Here is a 20,619-nt window from a genome sequence, read left to right on the forward strand (position 1 = left end):
CTGCGTGTGTGTTAGACAAAGACACGATGTGAGAGAGTCATGTATGTGTTGCATTTTGTGTCCCAGTGAGAGGAGTCTGGAGGAGCTTGAAGGGAAACACTCAGATCTGCGCAGGGAGCTTGTGACAGTGAAGGAGGCTCTGAGTCAAGTCACCCTGCAGAAGGAGGTGTTGGAGGATGATAAGGCCAGCCTCGCTCTGGCGCTCAGCAAGGTAGACTGCTGTTTGTTTGCACCAGGTAGCCTGATCTGATTTACTAGATTCTCCCTGAGGGTATCAGTCTATCTAATATTTATGCCTCGCTCCACAGATGGAGTCTCAGAGTGCTGCTCATGAGTTAGCCCTCACCAAACTGCAGAATCAGGAGGCTGCCCTTAAAGATTCTCTGGCCAAGATGGCTGCCCTGAGCGAAGGCTTAGCTAAAGACAAGGTGGAACTCAATCGTATACTGCTCCAGGTCAGTAGTGTTGATTTTGTTCATGAATACTGTGACTGAATATATCTCTCAAAGACCTTCCTCCTGACTAACTCAAAACAATGACAAGACAGCGCCAACGTCATTAAACACTCATTGTGACTATACCAACATGCAAAACTCAGCAAAGCCCTAATTTTTTTGATAGCTCCCAAAGATAATCCTGCCAGATTTTCTTTAGGTGTGAGGTACGTTAAGAGTGTTTTTAACATCCCACAATCTGCCTGGAAGTCCATCCTGACAACACCAATTTCATATCACAAATATTCAACATGTTTAGAATTTACAATCTGATATCCTGTTGTGAGGAGGGAACCCCGAGGATCGCGGGTGGTCTTGCATGTCTCAGAGGGTTTTAGTGCATAGTCAGGCACCTGTGTACATCTCTGACCTGCTCCACCGTTATATAACCAGTAGGTCACTTAGTGATCACATGTGATCTGCGGTCTGTGTTGACGCCTTAAAAGTAGCTGAAGGCTCATTTATTCTAATGGGCCTTTGTCTCACCTTGTACAGTCTAGAGTTTGTAATTTTTGTGTGTTTTAAGGTATGTTGTTGCTATATTTTTTGTTTGTTTCTCTTAAATGATTTTTACAGTTTTATGATCTTATTTTTAACAAATTTATTCCTCTAAAATGCTACATTAAATAAACTTTACTTACTTACAGAATTAAAAAATAGTGGACATGGTGCAGTTGCCCTGTAACACTGATGGAAGGCAGAGTTGAACAGGACAGAAGTGAAATATTTCAGTTTCCCCTCCAGACAGAAGGTGAGAAGACGGAGCTCGGTGAACGTAGACGGGAAGCTGAAATGGAGCGGGCAGCAGCCAGGGAGGAGACGGCGCGGGTGCAACAGGACATGATGAATCTGCTCGCTGACAAACAGGCCCTGGAGAGCTCCCACAGCCACTTACAGGATCTTTGCCAGAAGCTGGAAGCAGAGCTGAGCCTGCTGCAGACGGAGAACGCTCAGGCCCTGGAGCAGCACTCCCAGGTCAGAGACCCCCGGCCATCCAGCCTCCATCCCCCCAACTCCCTCCACCTGGGGGAGAACCATGTTGATGTTATTAATAGCTTTCAGCAGGTTCACGGAGCTCATTGTCACATTAAAATGTATCGGAGGTACTGGCCACATCTGCTAGAGTTTTTTTTTTTTCTTTCTAATGGGATACGGAGAGCAGTTTGAGCCCCTCTCTGTGTTTTATGAGTAACTTGGGACATAACAAGCAAGGGATCTTCATGAACAAATGTGAACTGGAAAAGATAAATAGATAGACATATAATATCCAGTGGGGGTTTAGTGAAAAACCCAATAAATTAACACCTAAAGTATTCCCATCCTTCCCTCGGCAGATCCAGATTTCATCCCCTGAAGAATGAAAGGAATCCTCTCCTGTTTTGTTATCTGTTCCGAATGTGAAACTGGGATATCCGCGTTGATCTCTGCTAGAATATAACAAACCTAAACAATTTGACAAATTCCGTCCAAACATTTTTAGACAGCTTATCTGTAAAAATAAATCATGTGTGTATAAAATAAGCTCTGCCGTGACCTCCACTGCATGGAGCTCGTGTTTCATTCCCTTATTGGGCGCCACTCACATCATTAAACATTGGTGTACTTCTACTCTGATATTTATTTACCTGAGGAGAGGCTGAAAGACATCATGTGCCAATATTTAGTCAGTGTGAGTTCATTTTCGTTGGGTTAAATAGCAGCGATTGTTGCTTTTCAAAGAATTAGTTACAGTGAAATATTAGAAGTTGCAGGCGCCCATTATAGACCCAGACATTGTGTGATAGTGTGTTCGTAACAGGCCAGGGACATACAGTTTTGAGATCTTACAGCTTCCAGTAAACGTGTTTTTTCTGTCCCAGGACAGAGCTTTATCTTAAGATTTGTTTGCATGGACCCTAATATTCCACTAATAATCAGAATAAATGCCTTATAGAACCACCTCAGTCAGAAGAGACAGGCTTGATTGGAAGGTATACTCAGTTGGGTTGAGACAGGTGCTGTAAACCTTTAACAATCCGTTCAATAGGAAAATACTAGCCCTGTTTAATGTCCACTTAGAGTCCATAAAAGATGAGTGACAAAATAGTATCCATATAAATGGTTCCTTCAGTTGCACCATCGCCACATCCACCCTCCTAAATGCTATATTGTAGGCAACTGGACTTGCTTGAGTTTCTTGAAGACGTTTCGCCTCTCATCCAAGAAGCTTCTTCAGTTCTAAAGGACTGGTGTGGAGTCACAGAGTTTAAAGCCGAGAAACTCAAGCAAGTCCAGTTGCCTACGATATAGCACTCAGGATTACCATGACCTGGATGACTGAGAATCTTCACCGACACATCCACCCTCCTGCATTCATGACAATCCCACCAAGAGCTGTCCACAGTACAGACAAATTGTCTCTGTGTGTTACATTTTGGAACAAAACTATCAATATAAGCACATCTGTGTATTTTATGAGCTCGATACTTTGCAACATAAATCCCCCTATTCACAAAAAAGTGTGTTCACTGGTTCCCCTGTAGCGGGTAAAAAACACTGAAATATTCCCAATTTATTATTGTATTTCTCTGCCTCATTTATAAGGCTTTAGGATATTCTCTTAGAAGCTGCCACCTTGCATAGTTCTGAGATTCTTCCCTGAAATAATGGACCTTCCAGCAGGTCGTCCTTTAATCACAAGTTTGGTTGTTTGATCCCTGACTCTTTCTCTCTGAGTGTTAAAGTGTCCTTGAGCAAGACACTGAACCCCAGGGTGCTCCTGACAGGAAGGCCAGCCTCTTGTATGGCAGCAGTTGTGCAGTTGAGTATGGGTGCGAATCGGTGCATGAGAGGCAATTTGTAAAGCGCTTTGTCTGGTAAGGTTGAAAAGCTCTATATAAATGTAGCCCATTCACCAGATCTATCATGTTTGCATTCAAGTGCAATTTCCAGTTAGATAATCTGCCAAATTCGGTGAATTACTACAAGATAAATCCCAGGAAAATCTCAGTACTTTCAAACAATAATCTTTTGTTAGACTTTACATGTATATTGTGCAGGAATTGTCAGCTACTTTTTGTTGACGATACTGCCAGTTTCAGCATTTTGTCCCCAATTTTTGATGCTTCCTCTTGGATGCCTGCTTCTTACGTTGTGGCACCTGGTCGCTACCTTCACACAAAGTCCCGACTTCACCTGCACACTGTGCCCAGGAACATCCTGAACACAGTGAAACAAGAAAGAAAATCTGAGAAACTAGGCAGAGGGCAGAGTCTCTGCAGACGAATACACTGCTGGTTCAGTAGTGATGATGGAGAGCGATTACTTTGGTATGAGTCTATACGTTTTTTAGGAAAATCCTGCAAAGTATATCTTTTATAAATGCTGTAATAAGATTCAGAAAGTTCCGCATCAACTGCACATGTTCCCAGTTCAATGCTTTCCTTGCTACATATAGGTCCTGTGGTGTGTCACGATGATTTAAGTGGTAACTGGAAAAAAATCATAACCCCACTAATCATTTTTGTTTTGCTTCAGGCAGTGCATTTGTTATGGACCTGCAGTTCCTGTACACTGTCATGGATTGCTTTAAGTTTGTTTAATTTATGCGTCATAACAGCAAAAAGTGAGGGGTATCTGGAGTTCAATTTCAGCACAGAAAATGTGGCTGCATAACATGCAGAGGTTGAGTGGTTTGTTCTTAATACAACAGATACAAAATACCCACCATACTCCTGCTGCTCACAGCTATGACAATACAGATATGAAGTGTGAATGCATTTAATAATTTTTTGTGTAGTCTTTATTTTGTGTGCAATAAGGAAAAAGTATGATTCGATTATTTGATGGAATTTTAAAAATCTCCGTTTGTCGGTCTCCAGGTCAACAGGCAGATGCAGACTGTGTCAGAGGAGCTGTGTGCGTGCAAGAAGGAGCTGGAGACGCAGACCACAGCCCTAAAGAGAGCTACCCATGACAGGGAGGAGCTGGCCAAGGACAGGGCTGCTCTGGATGTCAGGCTAAACTCCGCTGACCGAAAGGCCTGTGGTCTCACGCAGGAGCTGGTTGCACTTAGGTCCGTGTGGGTTTGTGTGTATGAGTGTTTGTTCATGTGGTTTGACCTCTAAAATGTTTGCGACCAATCTGAGATTTAAAACCAGTTTCCCCAGTTTGTTTTCTGCAGTTGCATTCAGCACACGCTACAGTGGAATTGTTTCTGTCTTCATTGGTTGAGGTCAGGGTCAGAGCTGGGGTTAAGCATGTATCGGTTACGGTTAAGAGTGTAGGGAATGAATGTAAGTCAGTAAATCTCCTCATCATAAACAACCCAGTGTGTATGTGTGTGTGTGTCTGTGTGTTTGTTTAAGTCAGACTCACTGCCAGTGTGTATTCAAGGTCATTTTGACTTTTTAAGCAGATTTTACTTTGTGAAACCCAGCAAGTCACATGTAACAAGAGTCTTTAAGTAACATGGTTTTATTTGGAAACTATGCTCATGATGGATCATTGAATTTTATGACCTACACCTCGTGGTTCAAAGGTGTTTTTTCTCAGAGCTTAAACCACTTCACCGCTGTGTTCCAGAGCAGAGAAGGAGTCCCTGGAGACAGCTCTGTATGAGAGCCAGGAGCTTGCCTCGTCTCTGGAGGCCGAGCGCACCAGGACGGAGGGGGAGAGGCGCAGCTTGCTCCTGGCTAACGAGGCCTTGACGCGTGAGTAGCCCCCTCCCTCAGAGACCCCACTGTCCTCCGTGCCAAGGCCCCTGGCCATGAAGCTTTTCCAACAGCCCACTAGAGATCCATATTTCAGCTGTGAGCTCTGCAGCAGCTGGACTGCGGGATCACTGGGGCTGCTTTCTCAGCTGACCAGGGTCCCACAACCCCGCACAAACACACATGGATCAGATAAGTCGTGTTAAGCTAGCATGTTCCACATAAATCCACGGATGAGTATCCCCTATAAATAAAACTGTAAATAAAATCTTGCTGATCCTGAGTGTCTCCTTCTAGTAATCAAGTGGGATTTTGATAGAGATCGGATACATGTGTTTAGGTGATGCTGCTCGGATGCGTGTAGATGCTGAACGCCAGCTTGCGCAAGCTGCACAAGAGCGGAGTAAGCTGGAGGAGAAGCTGGCCCAGGTGGAGAGGAATGCCCTGCTGACCCTGAACAACAAAGAGCAGGTTCACAGAGAGCAGCTTGAAGCTGAACGCCGACAAAAGGTTCAGTCAAACTTTTGTTGACTTGACAACATTTAAATCAGATGCTTTTGCTACCTATTAACTAATCAGTGTGTGTGTGTGTGTGTGTGTGTGTGTGTGTGTGTGTGTGTTTGGTGGTTGACAGGAGCAACAGTGTGCGGAGCTGACAGCTCAGCGGGAGCAGGCGGAGGAGCAGCTGCGGAGACAGTGTGAGGAACAGCGTGCGCACAGCCACAAGGAGCTGCAGCAGGTGCACGAGGAGCAGGCCAGGCTGCAGCAGGACTTCAACCAAAGCCTCCTGCAGGCTGAGAGTGAAAAGCAGCAGGTGTGTGAGGTGGTCTTCATAGGCTTGTTACCATTGTTTATGAACCTTGAAATATGGCGTATCGTAGGAGAGGCCAAGGGTTAGAATTGTCTCATAAGCACCACATTCCAAGTTTTGTATTCACAGTTGCCAGTGTGTCCATCAAATGCTGTATGAGCTGCCAGTATCCTCATTCAAGGTCACGCTAGGTCCATTCCATAGTCTGTACATAAAGGCGCACAACACGTCTCCACTTCCTCCGACTCTACAAAAATGAAGAAAAATATCTTGGATACAGCCATTGACATCCTACACTGGTGACGTCATTTGAAGCCAAAGTCTGCGTGGTAGAGATCTCCATGGTATAGCATTCCTGGCTATACATCCATCTGCCCAATCGCAAGCACACAGATTGGCACACACAGCTGTCATGATGTCAAACACCCTTTTTATAGCATCAAATAATGAGCTTTAATCAAAATTAATAGAAAAATTAACACAAACAAACACCAGTGTGATCAGAATTACCTATAATGGCCCACGTCTCAACTGCTAACATAAAGGGGGCGGGGTTTAAGACCTATACTGCAGTCAGCCACCAGAGAGAGATCAAGACGTTTTGGCTTCACTTCTAGGGAGCTTTCGAGTCATCCTCCTTTAAATACAGTCTTTCAGTGAAAGGTTATCTAAGCACAATAGTTTCTGCATGTCCAAGTCCCCATGGCCAAACTGTCTGTGAGCCACATTATGACTGACCCTGACCTCGCTGTCTGTCGTCACCAGGCTTTGTCCCAGAAGGAGGCAGAGAAGGCTGCCCTCATGGAGAAGCTAGCAGCCCTGCAGCAGGACCTGACCACAGCAAGCATGGAGCTAGAATGCATGCAGAGGGAGGTGATTCACAAACAAGAGCAGGAGAAGGTAAAATCTGGCTGGCTCACGTTGGCTCTGGTCAACTTTCTATGTCTTTTACATGTAAGTCAGCTAACACAGATATGTGTACCTCACTGTTCCAGAATGCAATGGCTATCCTTCAGTCTGAGCTGCAAGACCTGCGGGCTCAATTTGAGGAGTCTTTGAACTCCCATGAGAACACCAAGAAGAGTCTAACTGAGCAAGCCAGAGAGTTAAACCAACAAAGAGAAGAAGCACAACAGGAGGTGAGAATCTTTAAAAACATCACCCTTTTTTTTTTAGCCTTTCTCTTAAAGGGGACTAATTATGTTTTTCTTTATTTTCCGTCATATATATATGATGTTACAGTGTCTGATGTTTGTGTTAAACATGGCCAAAGTGTGAAATATTGGAGTAAATGTATGTTAAAGTAAGACCTGTGAGCAAAAAAACATCGCCCTGGTTCCCTCGTCAAAATGCCTACAGGATTTTTCCATTGGATTTTGGATTATTCTAGAAAATAAGATCTGTGGTGAACAAAAGTTGTTGATATTTACACGTTTCGCTTTATTGTAACGTAAGGCTTTAAATGAACCTCATCACTATCGCACAAATTCAACATCACTACCACAACGAGGCTGTGAAGCCGTTTTTGGCAGTGACCTCTCTAACTTGTAAGCAACTGCCTTTTTTGAGACACATTAAGGCTTCAAGATTCACGAGTGGGGTAATTACTGATGTATTTTATTTCATACAACAAAGCGTTAAAGTCTCTTAAGCTTGTGTTAAATACGGACCTTATTTTAGGCATCTAACCAAAAACCCACTGACTTTGAGACGAGGGAACCAAAACTGCAAAAATGCTAACTCATTTCCACAGTTTCCACATTTGAATCCGCCCACTCCGCCAAGTTCAAGTTGGCCGATTCATCCGGCATCTTTACATGAAACAGTGTTCCACGGTTAAATTAAAATGGGGGCTTCGATAAGCCAATCACTGCCTTTGCCAAGACTAACTTCTTTTTTAAGAAGACAAGATAGATATAAACAAGATAGACACTGCTATCGAGACTGTTCTAGATTGACATGTCTTTGCAGTATCACCCAACATTGCAGTTTGTTTTTACTTTGCTCCACGCAACTCTAAAACCCTGGCAAAACAGGTATGTTGGCATGGCTATAAATCAGTGTGGACATGAAATGACGCAGATATATTGGTCTCTAGTAATTGGTTAAGTAAAATTAAATCCCACTCCCCCACGAAAATATGTTAGAGTGGATAAGTGTCACAGTGAAGATGGAAATGGAGTGCAACAAGTTGACAATTTCTACTTTCATGAAAAGTTGACCTCAGTTCGTGACAGATTTCTTTTTACGGTCATCTGCTAAAGGCATATGTAACCTTGGTTGCAGAAGTTGTTTTTTTCACCCTAGTTTTAATTAATATTCCTGCTGGAATATGTCCAGTTGTGTTTGGAAGCTTCTGTTGTTGTTTTCATGGTAAAAAGTGCCGCTATTCTCCACTACAGTCATTCCCTGGCTGCAATGGAGATGCACATACATCAAGACATATAAGAACTGGAAACGCTGACCAATCAGGCTTTTTCGGGAGGGGGAGATTAAAGAGACAGATGCTACAACGGAGCTTTTCAGACAGAGGGTGAATACAGGTATTCCAGCACAGACAGTATGAGGCTGATAAAGTGTTTTTTGAACATTAAATTATGTAAACTTGTTCTAGTACAAACCCAGAATATAAGTATGAACCTAAAAATGAGCCCCTTTGAACATAAATATCATGGGCGTCTTTTCAGTGGCACCAGTTTATGATAATGTCCGTTACAATGATGACTCATGTTTATATGGACAGGTATATATAAAGCAATTCATAGAATATATAGTGTGGATGTCAGTGGTGGTGGTTTGTACAGTAGGATCACAGAAATGGATAGGAAATTACAGGTTTGTTTGGCTTGGCACAGGATGGGAGACCACGGATCTGCTTCTAGCGTGAGTGAGAGTTTGCACCAATTAGTGCCAGTGTGAGGGAGAGCCATTTACCATAGGCCGCTGTTGACATTGGCCGATGCCACAGAGCTTTACTAGCATCAGGGTGCCATCAGGTGCACAGTGCACAGGGCCAAATCCTACAAGGAGAGGTGGTGTCTGCTCTTAAGACTCCCTCTCAGCACTCGCTCTCTTTTTCCTGTCAAGTCCACTGCAGGAAAAATTTGGTTCCATTGACCTTGATATAAACATAAAAGCGCAAATTAGAGACTGTAATTTTGGCCCAGTGACATACCTCCCCAAGCCAAATGAGAGCTGTAAATCTCATCTCTTGGGGTTGCTTGAGGTCAAGATTCCAGCCACAGGGTCGCTGGGCGTTTTAGTGAAATAACAAACTCACAGTCACCTCATTAAGATGTGACTGCAGAGCTGTAAGGGCCTCGCCATGCCTTGATTTAAAACCCTGGTTTCCTAGGAAAACGAGATTGTTTATCTGTGTGGGGACTTTATGGTTTTAGGGAAAAAGCAAAAATGAGGATCATCCTGTCTTCGCTCTGTCTCCTTACTCTTGTCAAAGAATAGTGAATGAGGTTGTGTGGAGCCAGAGCAGAAGAGTTTTGGGGTTTGGACAGCCCTCCCCACCATATTTCAAGTCAAGCCTCAGCGACACTGTCATATTTGGCCGCAAACTCCTGCTCGTTTCCTTGTTTGATTATTTTCACTAATCCCGTCTCAGGATTCTCATGTCAGACAGTGACAAAGCAGGAGTGAGAGTGTGTGACAGAGAGCTAGTGAGCACGATAGAGGAAGAAAGCAAGGGGAGAGAGGCAGAACCAGAGGGAGGAGGATACGGTCCCTGGTACCGTAATATGAAATCAAAGTTTAAGTTAACCCCTTGTATAAATAAGCCGGTGGGGGAGTGTTTATTTTCTCCCTTGCAGCAGCGAGAGGCTGGCTCCACTGGGACTCCAGGTCCCCCTCTCCCATCCATATAACACAACAGTGCTGCCCTCACATCCCCTGCCTTTCTCCTCCACCACCCCCCTCCTAAAAAATCAGATAAAATAAAGTATAATTGGCCAGATCAGCACTGGCTTGTTTTTTCTCACATTAGAGTTTATGAGAAAGAACCATCTTGTGTGGCCTCTGAACATAACACTCCTGCTCCTCATCCTCATCCTCCCTCCTCCTCCTCCTCCTCCTCCTCCTCCTCTTCCCCCACCACCTCCACCAGGGGAAGGGGGGCTGCTGTTCATCATGTTGCTCTCTGTGGATTCTTTACACTGCGAGCCGCAGAGGGGAGATGGGGAGAGACAGCACCTGGCTACAGGCCCAACTGGCTCTTATCCATGCCCAGATAAGCTCAGTCCTCCCTCTTTTTCTGGCTACACACAACATATTGCCGTAAAACAGAATATGGGTCATACTGTGTCTTGAGATTGCACACGAAGCACTTAAAATAGGAGATGTTGAGATTCAGCTTTCAAACAATGAAGCTGTGATGCATTATCTGATCCAAAATCAGTCTTACAGTGTGCTGAGGGATTTTTCCCATTCGATGTTGACGATTACATACACATGTTTGAGCTTCTGATGTACTGTAGATAACAGCCTAATAGTAGTTTTTTAGGAATTTTTAAGAATATAAAAACGTGTGTGTTGGGTGATTGACCTTACACTGAACAATAATATAAAGGCTTTTGTTTTTGCTCATTTTTTCCATGGGTTGAAATAAAACTTTTGCTATGTACAGAAAAAGTCTTATTTCTCTCAAATTTTGCGCAAAAATTTGTTGAAATCCATGTGAACCCAGTCTTACACCAAACAACGTTTCAAGCAATTTTACTTTCCCAGACAAATTTCCACTGTTGGAATTAAGTCATTCGAGTTTTACCTCAGTTGGTGCGCGCTCCCACGATCTTGTGTAAGGTTGTTCTAAAATTCAGCCCGAGCTGTCTTATGTCGTTGGCCTTGGGGTTTTTTTTCATCTTGATGTTCTGTTAAAATCAAACGTTTAATATTATCTTAAGTATGTAGTCAATTCACGTTCAGTGACATGAACACTGTCAATAAACAGTAGCTGTGCTCCCTCCAGCATCAAACAGGAAGTATGACGCCGGGAAGGCACAAGAATGTGAACAAGTCTCAGTTCTCTTGAACTGTAGAAAAGGTAAATGGACTGCACTTATAGCACCTTTCTAGTCATTTGACCACTATGAGTCATGTTCACCCATTTGTACACTGCTACACAGTTTCTTAACACACTGACACACAGCCATTGGGAAGAATTTCAGCTTCAGATTCTCGTGTAAGGATACTCTGACATGCAGACTGGAGGAGCCAGGGATTGAACCACTGATCTTCCGATTGGTGGACGACCTGCTCTGCCTCCTGAGCCACAGCCTCCCCAGGCAAAACTGGTGGAGATGTGGTGAGAACAAGAGTCTGTGTTAAATTCTGCATGTATCTGATCCAGTAAACAGCACCTAATTGAGAAATCCTAACCAGTTCACGTCTTATTCCCACGGTCTCCTTCCACTAAAACAGTGCAGCTAACCAATGAAGGCTGCAACAAAATCCAAAAGTTTGTACGAATACTGTCGATATATGACGCCTTTTACCTTGTGTTTCCAGAGTTATGTGTTTATACAGATACACAAAGAATTGCTAATTTGTCATAATTCTTAATGCAAGTTTGGAAGTGCCTGATAAATGTCTTTTTTCAAGATGAAACTGTACATTATAGAGTGGCCTTTTAGTGTGACCATCCCAAGACACACCTGTGCCATAATCTTGCTGTTTAATCAGGATCTTGATATGCCACACCTGTCAGGTGGATAGATTATGTTGGAATAGGAGAAGTGCTTACTAATGCCTACCATACGCTAGAAGATTTTGAAAATACTTTAGAAAAGACTTTGAAAAGATTAAAGTTTTACACCCTCTCACATCTAAAGCAAAATGTGGGTTTTTAGTCAGAGACTATTTGCAAGTAGTAATCTGGATCTTGATATGCCACACCAGGTGGATGGATTATCTTAGAAAGGGAGGAGTGCTCACAAATTTGTTCAGTGCATATTGCAGGTTTTAAAAGGAGTTTAACGCTCATTTTAAACCAGGAACAAGAAAAAAGCGAGAGTTTATGTATTGACCTCATGAATAAGAGGTTTGCTGTTTATCTCCTCCTTATTTATCCTTATTGACATATCGCACCTTTCCTTCTCCATAAATCTGGGCATGAAGTTAGAGGGCCTTCGTCGGCAGCTGCAGGAGTCAGAGGATGGACTTATTAAAGGGCAAAGGGAGCTAATTGAGGCCCACAGACAGCTCCAGGAGTGTGCACAGGAGCGAGATGAGCAACGAAAAGAAGCTCTGGACCTGAGGAGGCTCCTGGGTGATGAGACCAGAGAGAAAGAGGCGATCCAAGCCTCTAACCAGGAGCTAAGAGGTTTTATCAAGAGAGCAGAGAGTGACAACAGCAGGTATGGCTGTCACATGGAACGGCAGATTTCCTGTAAATTCAGTAGTTTTTTTTTGTTTGTCTAGCAGCAATGAATATTTTGGAAATCTTTTTAACTTCAAACATATCTTTACTAGCTTGAGACGAGCCGTGGAGGAGAGGGAGCAGAAGGCAGCCGTCTTAGAGGAATGCAGGAGCTCGATGCACCAAGAGGCAACCGCTCTACGGAGCAGTATGCGAGAGCTGGAGAAGTCTCGCCTGCAGGCACGCAGAGATCTGCAGGAGCTGCGCAGACAGGTGAAAGATTATTGAGGAAACTGCCTTCCATCTGATTTATTTTAAATAAAAGGATTACCTTCAAGCAGTGTGTGCTATGTTAACACGAGCAGGTAAAGGTCCTTGAAGGCGAGAACAGCCGCCAGAAACAGGAGCTGCGTGAGCTGCAGGCCCGGGTGTGTCAGGAGGAGCAGAAGGAGGAGGAGGCACGTCGTGAGGCTTTCACTCTCAAGCAGAGAGTGCTGGAGTGCGAGGCTGGCAGAGACGCAGCGCTGAATGAGGTAGAAGGCCTCCGGGAATTAGTCTGTTGACAACATGCTAGAGCAAACATTCCACCTTTGCTTACATACTTGAAGAATACCTGCCATAGTCGTGCAGGGACAAAAAACATGAATGATAACACACTGTATACTCCTCTGTAACAGTGATGGGTTTTCTTAGAAATATTTTGTTAATATAAATGAACAACAGTTTATTAACGGGACAGTTGCGATCTTTTAAAGTGGGGTTGCATGAGGTGGTTCAAAAAATCCAGACAATGCCTGTAAAAAAACAATATTTCATTGAAAACTATCAGAAATTTTAAAAAATCAAACTTGAGTCTGTTTTAATGAACAGTGTGGCAAAAATTAGGCTTTCTTTTTTATAAAATTCATTTTCTTTTTAACCGCCTCTGTCTCATAACCCCATTTTGGGGTCCCCATGTTCTCATGACCGCAGCAGTGTTGTCAAGTGAATGTATGGCATACTCTTACATTTTGTTTCCAAAAGCACGAAGGCCATTCCAAATGGATCCCACATTATTATGATATATTCGAAGTCTGGTTAATGTATCTTTTTCCAAACTAAATACAACAAATATCTAAACGTCAGTCTTTGAAATATCCTGTGACCTTGTCTATATATCACGCATCTGAGCCCTGAGAAGGTTGAGAAGCTATGAAGCCATAAAGAATGGTCACATTTCCAAGGTATATTCCTGTTTAAAATTATGCCTCAGTCAGGACTCTGGTCCCTCTTAACCTCTTGTGATACAGTTTAGAAACCCTATCAGTGAACTTTGACAAGCTTGTCAGCTTTAAGCACATTAACCCTTTATAGAAACCATGTCCTTGTTCTTTACACAGTTAAGTGTTGGTCACTCAATAACACTCAGGGCATGTTTCCTCAGGAATTACACTGTAGTGTTGTCAAACACTGCTGTAGTAAGAACTATGTTCAGCCTGTTGCCCATATTTCATCCTTTAAGCAATACTGTAACCCCCAGATGACCATTTGTATATCAATTAATAACCCTCTGTTAAGCTGAATTCATGACGAAGACTCAATTTTTGCGCAGAAAATCTCGCATGCCCCCACAGTGAATGAAGAATCCAAAAACAGAGAAAATTAGGTTCATCTTGTGACTCTGTGGTCTGCGCAGGTTTCAGGTCTGCAGCGCCGTGTGATGGAACTGGAGACATCGGAGCATCAGACCCGAAAGATGCTGCAGGACAGAGAGGCTCATCAGCAGCAGTGTGACCAGAGGCACAGAGAAACCACCGCCCAGTTGGAGATTGCACTAGAAGACGCTGGGATCAAGGTCAAGGAACTCTCTGTGCAAGTCGGCCTCGCTGAAAGCAAGGTCCGGGCCCTGGAAGAACAGCTGGGCCTGGGTGATACCAAACGCAGAGACCTGGAGCTCAAGTTGGCAGGGTTGTGTTCAGCTGTGCACCGCACTGTTGGTACCAACCATGCAAGGCTTTCAGGCACACTGGGGTCCCGGAGACGGTCTCCCTCTCCCTGGAGAAACCACCTCCAAATGAGAGGTATGGTCATGCACTTTCACCATAAGATGATGGCATTTTTCACTATGACAGGATACATTAATAAGTGTGTTGTTTGGTTAGGGGGAGACAATGACACAGACGGATCTGTATTGTTCTTGTCTCGTGGTGAAGATGATGAGCCGGACGTGGACTCAGTGCATACAGTCCTGCGGGAATTCCAGCAGGAACTCAGGGATACACAACGAGACAGGGTATATTTCAGCTTCTTAATAAGTGAATAAAGGCTCAAACCTCAAACTCTGTGAGTGGTTTGAGATTGCTGACCTAAAGTTTGCACTTTTTTAATCTCATAAACGCATCTTACTCCTTCAGGATGAAGCCAAGGCTCAGACAGTCAGTCTAAATCAGCAGGTTACAGAGCTCCAAGGCAGCCAGGATAAGTCAGCCACCCATCTGCTACAACTACAGAAGTCCTTGAAGCAGTCAGAGCAGGGTAAGAAAACCAGTGGATCCCACTTAACTGAATATCCATTATTATTTCTGTTTAGACATACAGCATATCTAACATGTTGTTCCAGGGAAAAGAGAGATGGCAGATCGACTGCATGAGGCACGTACATCCCTTTCCCTGCAGGAAGAAGTAGTGCGTCGTGCAGAGAGGGAGAAGAGAAACCTTGAAGAGGAGGTAGCCCAATGCAGGACTAGTCTGCAAGCTGCTGAGGCTGAATCCAGGGCTCTGCAAGTATGTGAAAGCCAAAATTAAATCCAAAATTTTGGAGAAATGAACAACATCAGCAACCAAGATTACGTGTTTCCCTGATGTTAGCATGTAACTACTTATAGCAGTGTACAATGCAATACCATTCCTGAAGCAGATGACGATATAAAGAAATCTTTCATGAGCTGACACATCTTGTCTCCAGAGTAGAGAAAAACATTGAAAACATTGAGTATTCAGAATGGTCTGAAGCCTGAGGTTTTAGCTCACAGGAATTGGGACATTATTTATATGACAGAAAATAAGGAAAAGCATAATAGGTCCCCTTTGACTCAAACAACATACAGCATCTTCAGTGACAGCTGATAAACTCCTGTGCCAATTCCTCTACAGGACAAGTTGGAGCTTTTGCAGGATTCAGAGTCGCGTGCAAATGTAGAACAACAGAAGCTGAAGGAGTCTCTACAGGCAGCAGAAAGCAGGGTGAGCCGCCTGGAGCTCTCCCAACGCACCCTCGAAGGTGAGCTACAGAGGGCCCAGCTCAGGGCAGCAGAGCTGGACGCAGAGGCAGGGGCACTGCAGGAAAGACTAACAGAGCTGCGGAGGAAGCTGAGTGAGAGCGAGGACCGGTGTGCAGCGCTGAGGGTCAGTGAGGAGAGGCTGGCCACGTCACTGGCTCGAGCTGAGCAGCATGAGAGCCAGCTGAGAGAACAGATCCACAAATTGTCCAACACCCTCAGTGACAACAGGACCAGCAGTGGAGCTCTGCAGGAGCAGATCACACAGCTGCAGAGGGCTCTGACTGCCAGTGAGCAGGACCGAAGGCTGCTGCAGGTACATAAGAACGTTACTGTAACATAAAACAAATCATGTGCACTGTGTATTTTTTATTTGTAAGCTTCTCCCCCTCTCTCAACATAAGGATGTTTGATTGAAACTTCAAAATAAGATGAATAGCCACCCTTCCACTGCCGTGCTTTGATTTACAGTGCAGCAATGTAACCTTCTCAGCTCCAGACTGAGCATTTTTATTTACATTTGCCGCTGTGGTTTTCCTGAAGGACCTCAAAGACTGAGCAATAAAACGCTCAGGCAAGCTCATTAATTCTCCAAGAGCTTCTCAGGAGAGCTTTCCGGTCTTAGTTTGGGACTGCACTTTAAAGATACTGAGCAAACAAAAACATGACATGCTTGGTATAAATCTCCTGATTTGCTCAAAAGCTGTCAGGTCATTGCAGTAAAAAGCGCGAGAAAAGTCCCAACTCTTGCCGGCAGCGTTCAACAATCTGTCAAGGACTGTAAAAAGAGACAGAATATAAAAGACGGGGAGGACCAAAGGGTCAGCCTGAGTGCAAAATCATGTTTTGATGAAACTGAGTGGTTCATTGTATATCGACGTGTGTGTGCCCATAGGAACGTCTGGATAAAACACGAGATGCCCTCTCAGAGAAGAAGAGGCTGAACCACACTTTAACAGAACAGACCCAGAACCTTCAACGAGCCCAGGAGGATTTAGAGCTTAAATATTCTGAGCTAGAGAAACATAACAGATCACTGAAAGAGGTGAGTCACGCTGAGGTTAAAGTGCAAACAAAGGTGCAAAGGTTGAAGCTCTGTTTTGATGTACAGATGATTGACTGTGTCCCAGAGCCTGAAACAGCAGCAGGAAGCTGGACTGCAAGCACAGGGGAGCTCTCAGCAGCTGCAACAAGAGAAGGAGGAACTCCAGGACAAAGTCACTGATCTTCAGAGCTCTTTGCAAAAGCTACAGAGCGAGAGAGCAGAGATGGAGAGGGTGCTGACACGTCTTGGTAAAGACAAGTCAGCACTCAGGAAGACACTGGAGAGGGTGAGCTCACCAGTCTGTTGCACTATACTTTAGGGAGTTGTTTGACATTAAGCAAAATAAGTTTATTCTCTTTGTTTCCGAGAGTTAGACGAAAAGTGTGTATGTCACATATGGAGCTACTGCCAGCAGCTGGTTAGGTTAGCTTACCTTAGCTTAGCATACAAACAAGAAACAGGGACACAGTCAGTATTTTTCCCAAAATATCAATCCATTCCATTCTCCCTAATCCTTAGGATAAGTCCCACTGAAGTTGTAGAAACTTGTCTAAATCACAGTTACACATATACTTGGACTACTATAGAATACAGTAGATTACAATAATAATAATAATAATAATAATAATAAAAATAATAATAAAAATAAAAAATCTTCAGGAAAAAAATGACTGCAGTGGTTTCGTATGACACTTACATAAAGTTAGGGTATCTAGCACAGGTGCTTTGATACTGACAGTAAGAAGCAACTTCATAACATTACAACTGAAACAGTAACAACATCATTGGTTGACTCGGTGGGAGACCTTTGGTTCCCCCATGTCTGAAGAAAATGCCACAGAAGTGGATGCTCCTGTAGTAAATAAAAACATGGTAAAGTGCCCCCTATGGTGCCCTTCCAATGGAGAAAACATGATAAAGTGCCCTCTTGGATGCCTCTATGTCAGATTAAGCATGATAAAGGACCCTCTAGAGCAGTGGTTCCCAACAGGTGGGTCATGCGAGTCCATTCTGAATGCGAAAAAAATGACTGCAGTGTGTCAAGTTTGTAAACACACTTTATTTTGAAGTACAGTGAATTTTAATGACATTGGCCAAACACAAGTATGACGCTGAATGTATTTTACCGTTGAGAGCTTTGACTTTGAAGAAATCTGGACCCCATGGCTGGACCAGTTGGGAACCACTGCTAAAGGGTGCTCTTAAGCAGTGGTTCTTTTAGTGGAGAAAACAAGTGACGTCTTGCATGCCCTCAAGTGGATAAAATGTAGTGAAGAGTCCACTAGGGTGCCCATCCAGTAGAGAAAACATGATGAAGCCCAAGCTAGTGTGCTCTTACAGTAGAGAAAATGTAATAAAGTGCACTCTAGGGTACTCTTTCAGTGGAGAAAATTGATAAATTCACCTCTAGGGTGCTCTTTTTAGTGGAGAAAACTTGATAAAGTGCAGACTAGGGTGCTATTTCAGCAGAGAAAACATGATAAACTGCCCTCTCAGATGCCCTCAAGTGGAAAAAATGTGATGAAGTGCCCTCTAGGGTGCCGACTGTAGTGGAGAAAACGTGATAAGGTGCTGTCTCAGGTGCTCTTCCAGTGGAGAAAATGAAAAAAAATTCCTCTAGGGTGCTCTTCCAGCAGAGAAAACGTAATGAAGTACACACTAGGGTGCTCCTCTAGTGGAGAAAATGTGATAAAATCACCTCTAGGGTGCTCTTCCAGTAAAGAAAACATAATAAAGTGCCCTCTCAGGTGCCCTCAAGTGGAGACAATGTGATTAGGTGCCCTCTAGGGTGCCGACTGTAGTGGAGAAAACGTGATAAAGTGCTGTCTCGGGTGCTCCTCCAGCGGAGAAAACTTGATAAAGTTGCCTCTCGGGTGCTTTTCCAGTGGAAACAACATGATGCAGTGTCATAAAGGCTGCCCTTCATGTTAGAAACCTTTCTGCTAGCTGGCGTGCCACCACATGCAGCTGGTGCCCTTTCTTTTTTTTCACCCCTGCCCCTCAGAAAGCCTGAGTCCGCCACTGAAAGTTATGAGCCCCCTTTTGTTGGACCCCAGAACATTAACCAGCTTTTCCTCAGGGGACCTGAAAAGTCTTGGTGCTGAATATGAGGTAAAAGATCTGAAATGTAATATATAATAAATATAATACATGAAGGAGCCAAACCACAAAGGGCTTTAAAATGTAATTAAAGGCATCTTAAAGTCAATTGTAAAACTGCTGGAAGCCCATGTACATGTACTGCAGAAGCCAGGACTGAAGTAATATGTGTTTAGTGTCGGTCAGAAACCTCGCTGCCACATTCTGGATGAAATGAAGACGTGCAGTTGCAGAAGCATTGAGGCACATAAATGGGCAGTTACATTAATCCATGCAGGAGAATAATTTGCCGGAGTTTGTCATGTGCGTAGTATCATTTGTCCCATTTTCCACATATTCATCTCCTTTGTCACACATTGTACGGAGTGATCTTGAAGTGATGGAAACATGTAGGTGGACTGTGAGAACTCTGCGCCTGGCTTCTGCTACACACATTACAGGAAGGCACATGAGTGCAGAACAATCATGGTAAAGTCGTTCACATTATGTCACCCTCGTGTTGTTGTCAGGTGGAGATGGAGAGGCTCAGGGGGGAGGAGGAGGCAACGTCGGCAGCCAGAGAGAAGGAGCAGTTGGGACAGACGGTCCGCAGCCTGGAGCAGGAGCTGGCCGAAAAGCAGGGTGAGCTGCAGACTGTGCAGGTGAGAGGTATGGAGCAGGGGTCACACTGTGGGAACAGCGTATTAGTATGGATCAATCAACTTCTCTTCGTCAAACCATGCCAGTCATGCAATATCCTAATTTTGCTTTGATGATGCAGCAGTTGGGGCGGCCTGTAGCTCACCTGATAGAATGTACGCCTCATGTTGGCTGAATCCTTGCAGCGATCTGTGTGTCATCTCCGTCTCTATGCCCCCTTGAGCTGAAATAATCTTGAAACAAGCAAACAAAAAATGCAGCAGTTGCCCATTTACAGTCGGTGCAGAATGCAGCAGCACAGATTTCTCACAAACACTCGATGTCGGGCACACATCACTTCAGTCTTGGCCGAACTACACTGGCTCCCCATCCAGTAAAGAATTCAATTTAAGATTATATTGATTATTTTTAAATCCCTTCATGGTCTGGCTTCGCTTTACATTTCAAAACTCTTAACCCTTATTTGGCTCCGACACCCCTCAGATTAGAGAATTAAATGTTCAAAGATCTATAGGGGGATCATACTTTTACTATTTTATTTTTCCAAACTGTTTAATGTCATTCTTTTAAATTTAGATTTGTCTTTCTGACCACGTCTTGAAATCCCTTTTTTACTGAATGTTCTGTCTCATCAATCGTCTTTCAACTTGATGTTTATCTTACTGTATGGTACTGTATGGTGTTGTATTTTGTGAGGCACATTTTAAGTCTGGTTTTGAAAAGTGCTACAGAAATAAAGTTTATTATTATTATGTAAAATCATCATAATACAACTGTTACTGTAACTCATGTAGCATTTAGAAATATTAAAGTGTTTTATATGAATCTGGAACTCTCTCTAAAGCTTCACTTGCTTCCATGAAAAGCCAGATTTCATACACTCTTTGAAAGCACTGACAAGTTGTATTTGAACAGCAGCAGCACATCAGTCACAATTCCCAAAGAGGAAACGTCTACTGTTAAAATGTAATTTCATTTTATTGAACATGTGTTTGATTGTTTACACCTGTCAAATAAAGCTGCCTCTTACCCATGGATGGATTATGAGATAGTGCGCCCCTGGGCACAGACATGTAAAAGGCCCCCCATTCCTCCTCAAGGTGGTTATTTTGGCTTTTTTTATGGTTGTCCTGAGTGTTTTTTCAATCTCTTAGTAGTTGTTTTGAGTCTTTTGTTGTTGTCTGCATCTTTTTTGTGGTTATTTTGTGTCCATCAGTA

The 20,619-nt window shown here is 43.6% G+C and overlaps 1 protein-coding gene across 3 annotated transcripts in view; it reads left to right on the forward strand.

Annotated features, from left to right (window-relative positions):
• crocc2 (ciliary rootlet coiled-coil, rootletin family member 2) overlaps nt 1-20,619 on the forward strand; it is a 49,097-nt gene that overhangs the window by 26,198 nt on the left and 2,280 nt on the right. The window contains exons 15-34 of one of the 3 annotated variants that reach the window (XM_049586984.1): nt 67-211; nt 309-455; nt 1,239-1,469; nt 4,355-4,548; nt 5,058-5,185; nt 5,526-5,695; nt 5,820-5,999; nt 6,762-6,896; nt 6,992-7,135; nt 12,120-12,358; nt 12,474-12,633; nt 12,726-12,893; nt 14,036-14,420; nt 14,502-14,632; nt 14,754-14,874; nt 14,960-15,123; nt 15,493-15,933; nt 16,513-16,662; nt 16,748-16,948; nt 19,272-19,383. In XM_049586984.1, the coding sequence (XP_049442941.1) occupies nt 67-211; nt 309-455; nt 1,239-1,469; nt 4,355-4,548; nt 5,058-5,185; nt 5,526-5,695; nt 5,820-5,999; nt 6,762-6,896; nt 6,992-7,135; nt 12,120-12,358; nt 12,474-12,633; nt 12,726-12,893; nt 14,036-14,420; nt 14,502-14,632; nt 14,754-14,874; nt 14,960-15,123; nt 15,493-15,933; nt 16,513-16,662; nt 16,748-16,948; nt 19,272-19,383 (3,746 nt within the window). Of the gene's footprint in view, nt 1-66; nt 212-308; nt 456-1,238; nt 1,470-4,354; nt 4,549-5,057; nt 5,186-5,525; nt 5,696-5,819; nt 6,000-6,761; nt 6,897-6,991; nt 7,136-12,119; nt 12,359-12,473; nt 12,634-12,725; nt 12,894-14,035; nt 14,421-14,501; nt 14,633-14,753; nt 14,875-14,959; nt 15,124-15,492; nt 15,934-16,512; nt 16,663-16,747; nt 16,949-19,271; nt 19,411-20,619 lie in introns of all 3 variants that reach the window. The other 2 variants (XM_049586985.1, XM_049586983.1) reach the window with 2 other exon arrangements.

The sequence above is a fragment of the Epinephelus fuscoguttatus genome, linkage group LG10, assembly GCF_011397635.1.
Source record: "Epinephelus fuscoguttatus linkage group LG10, E.fuscoguttatus.final_Chr_v1".
Lineage (NCBI taxonomy): Eukaryota > Metazoa > Chordata > Actinopteri > Perciformes > Serranidae > Epinephelus > Epinephelus fuscoguttatus.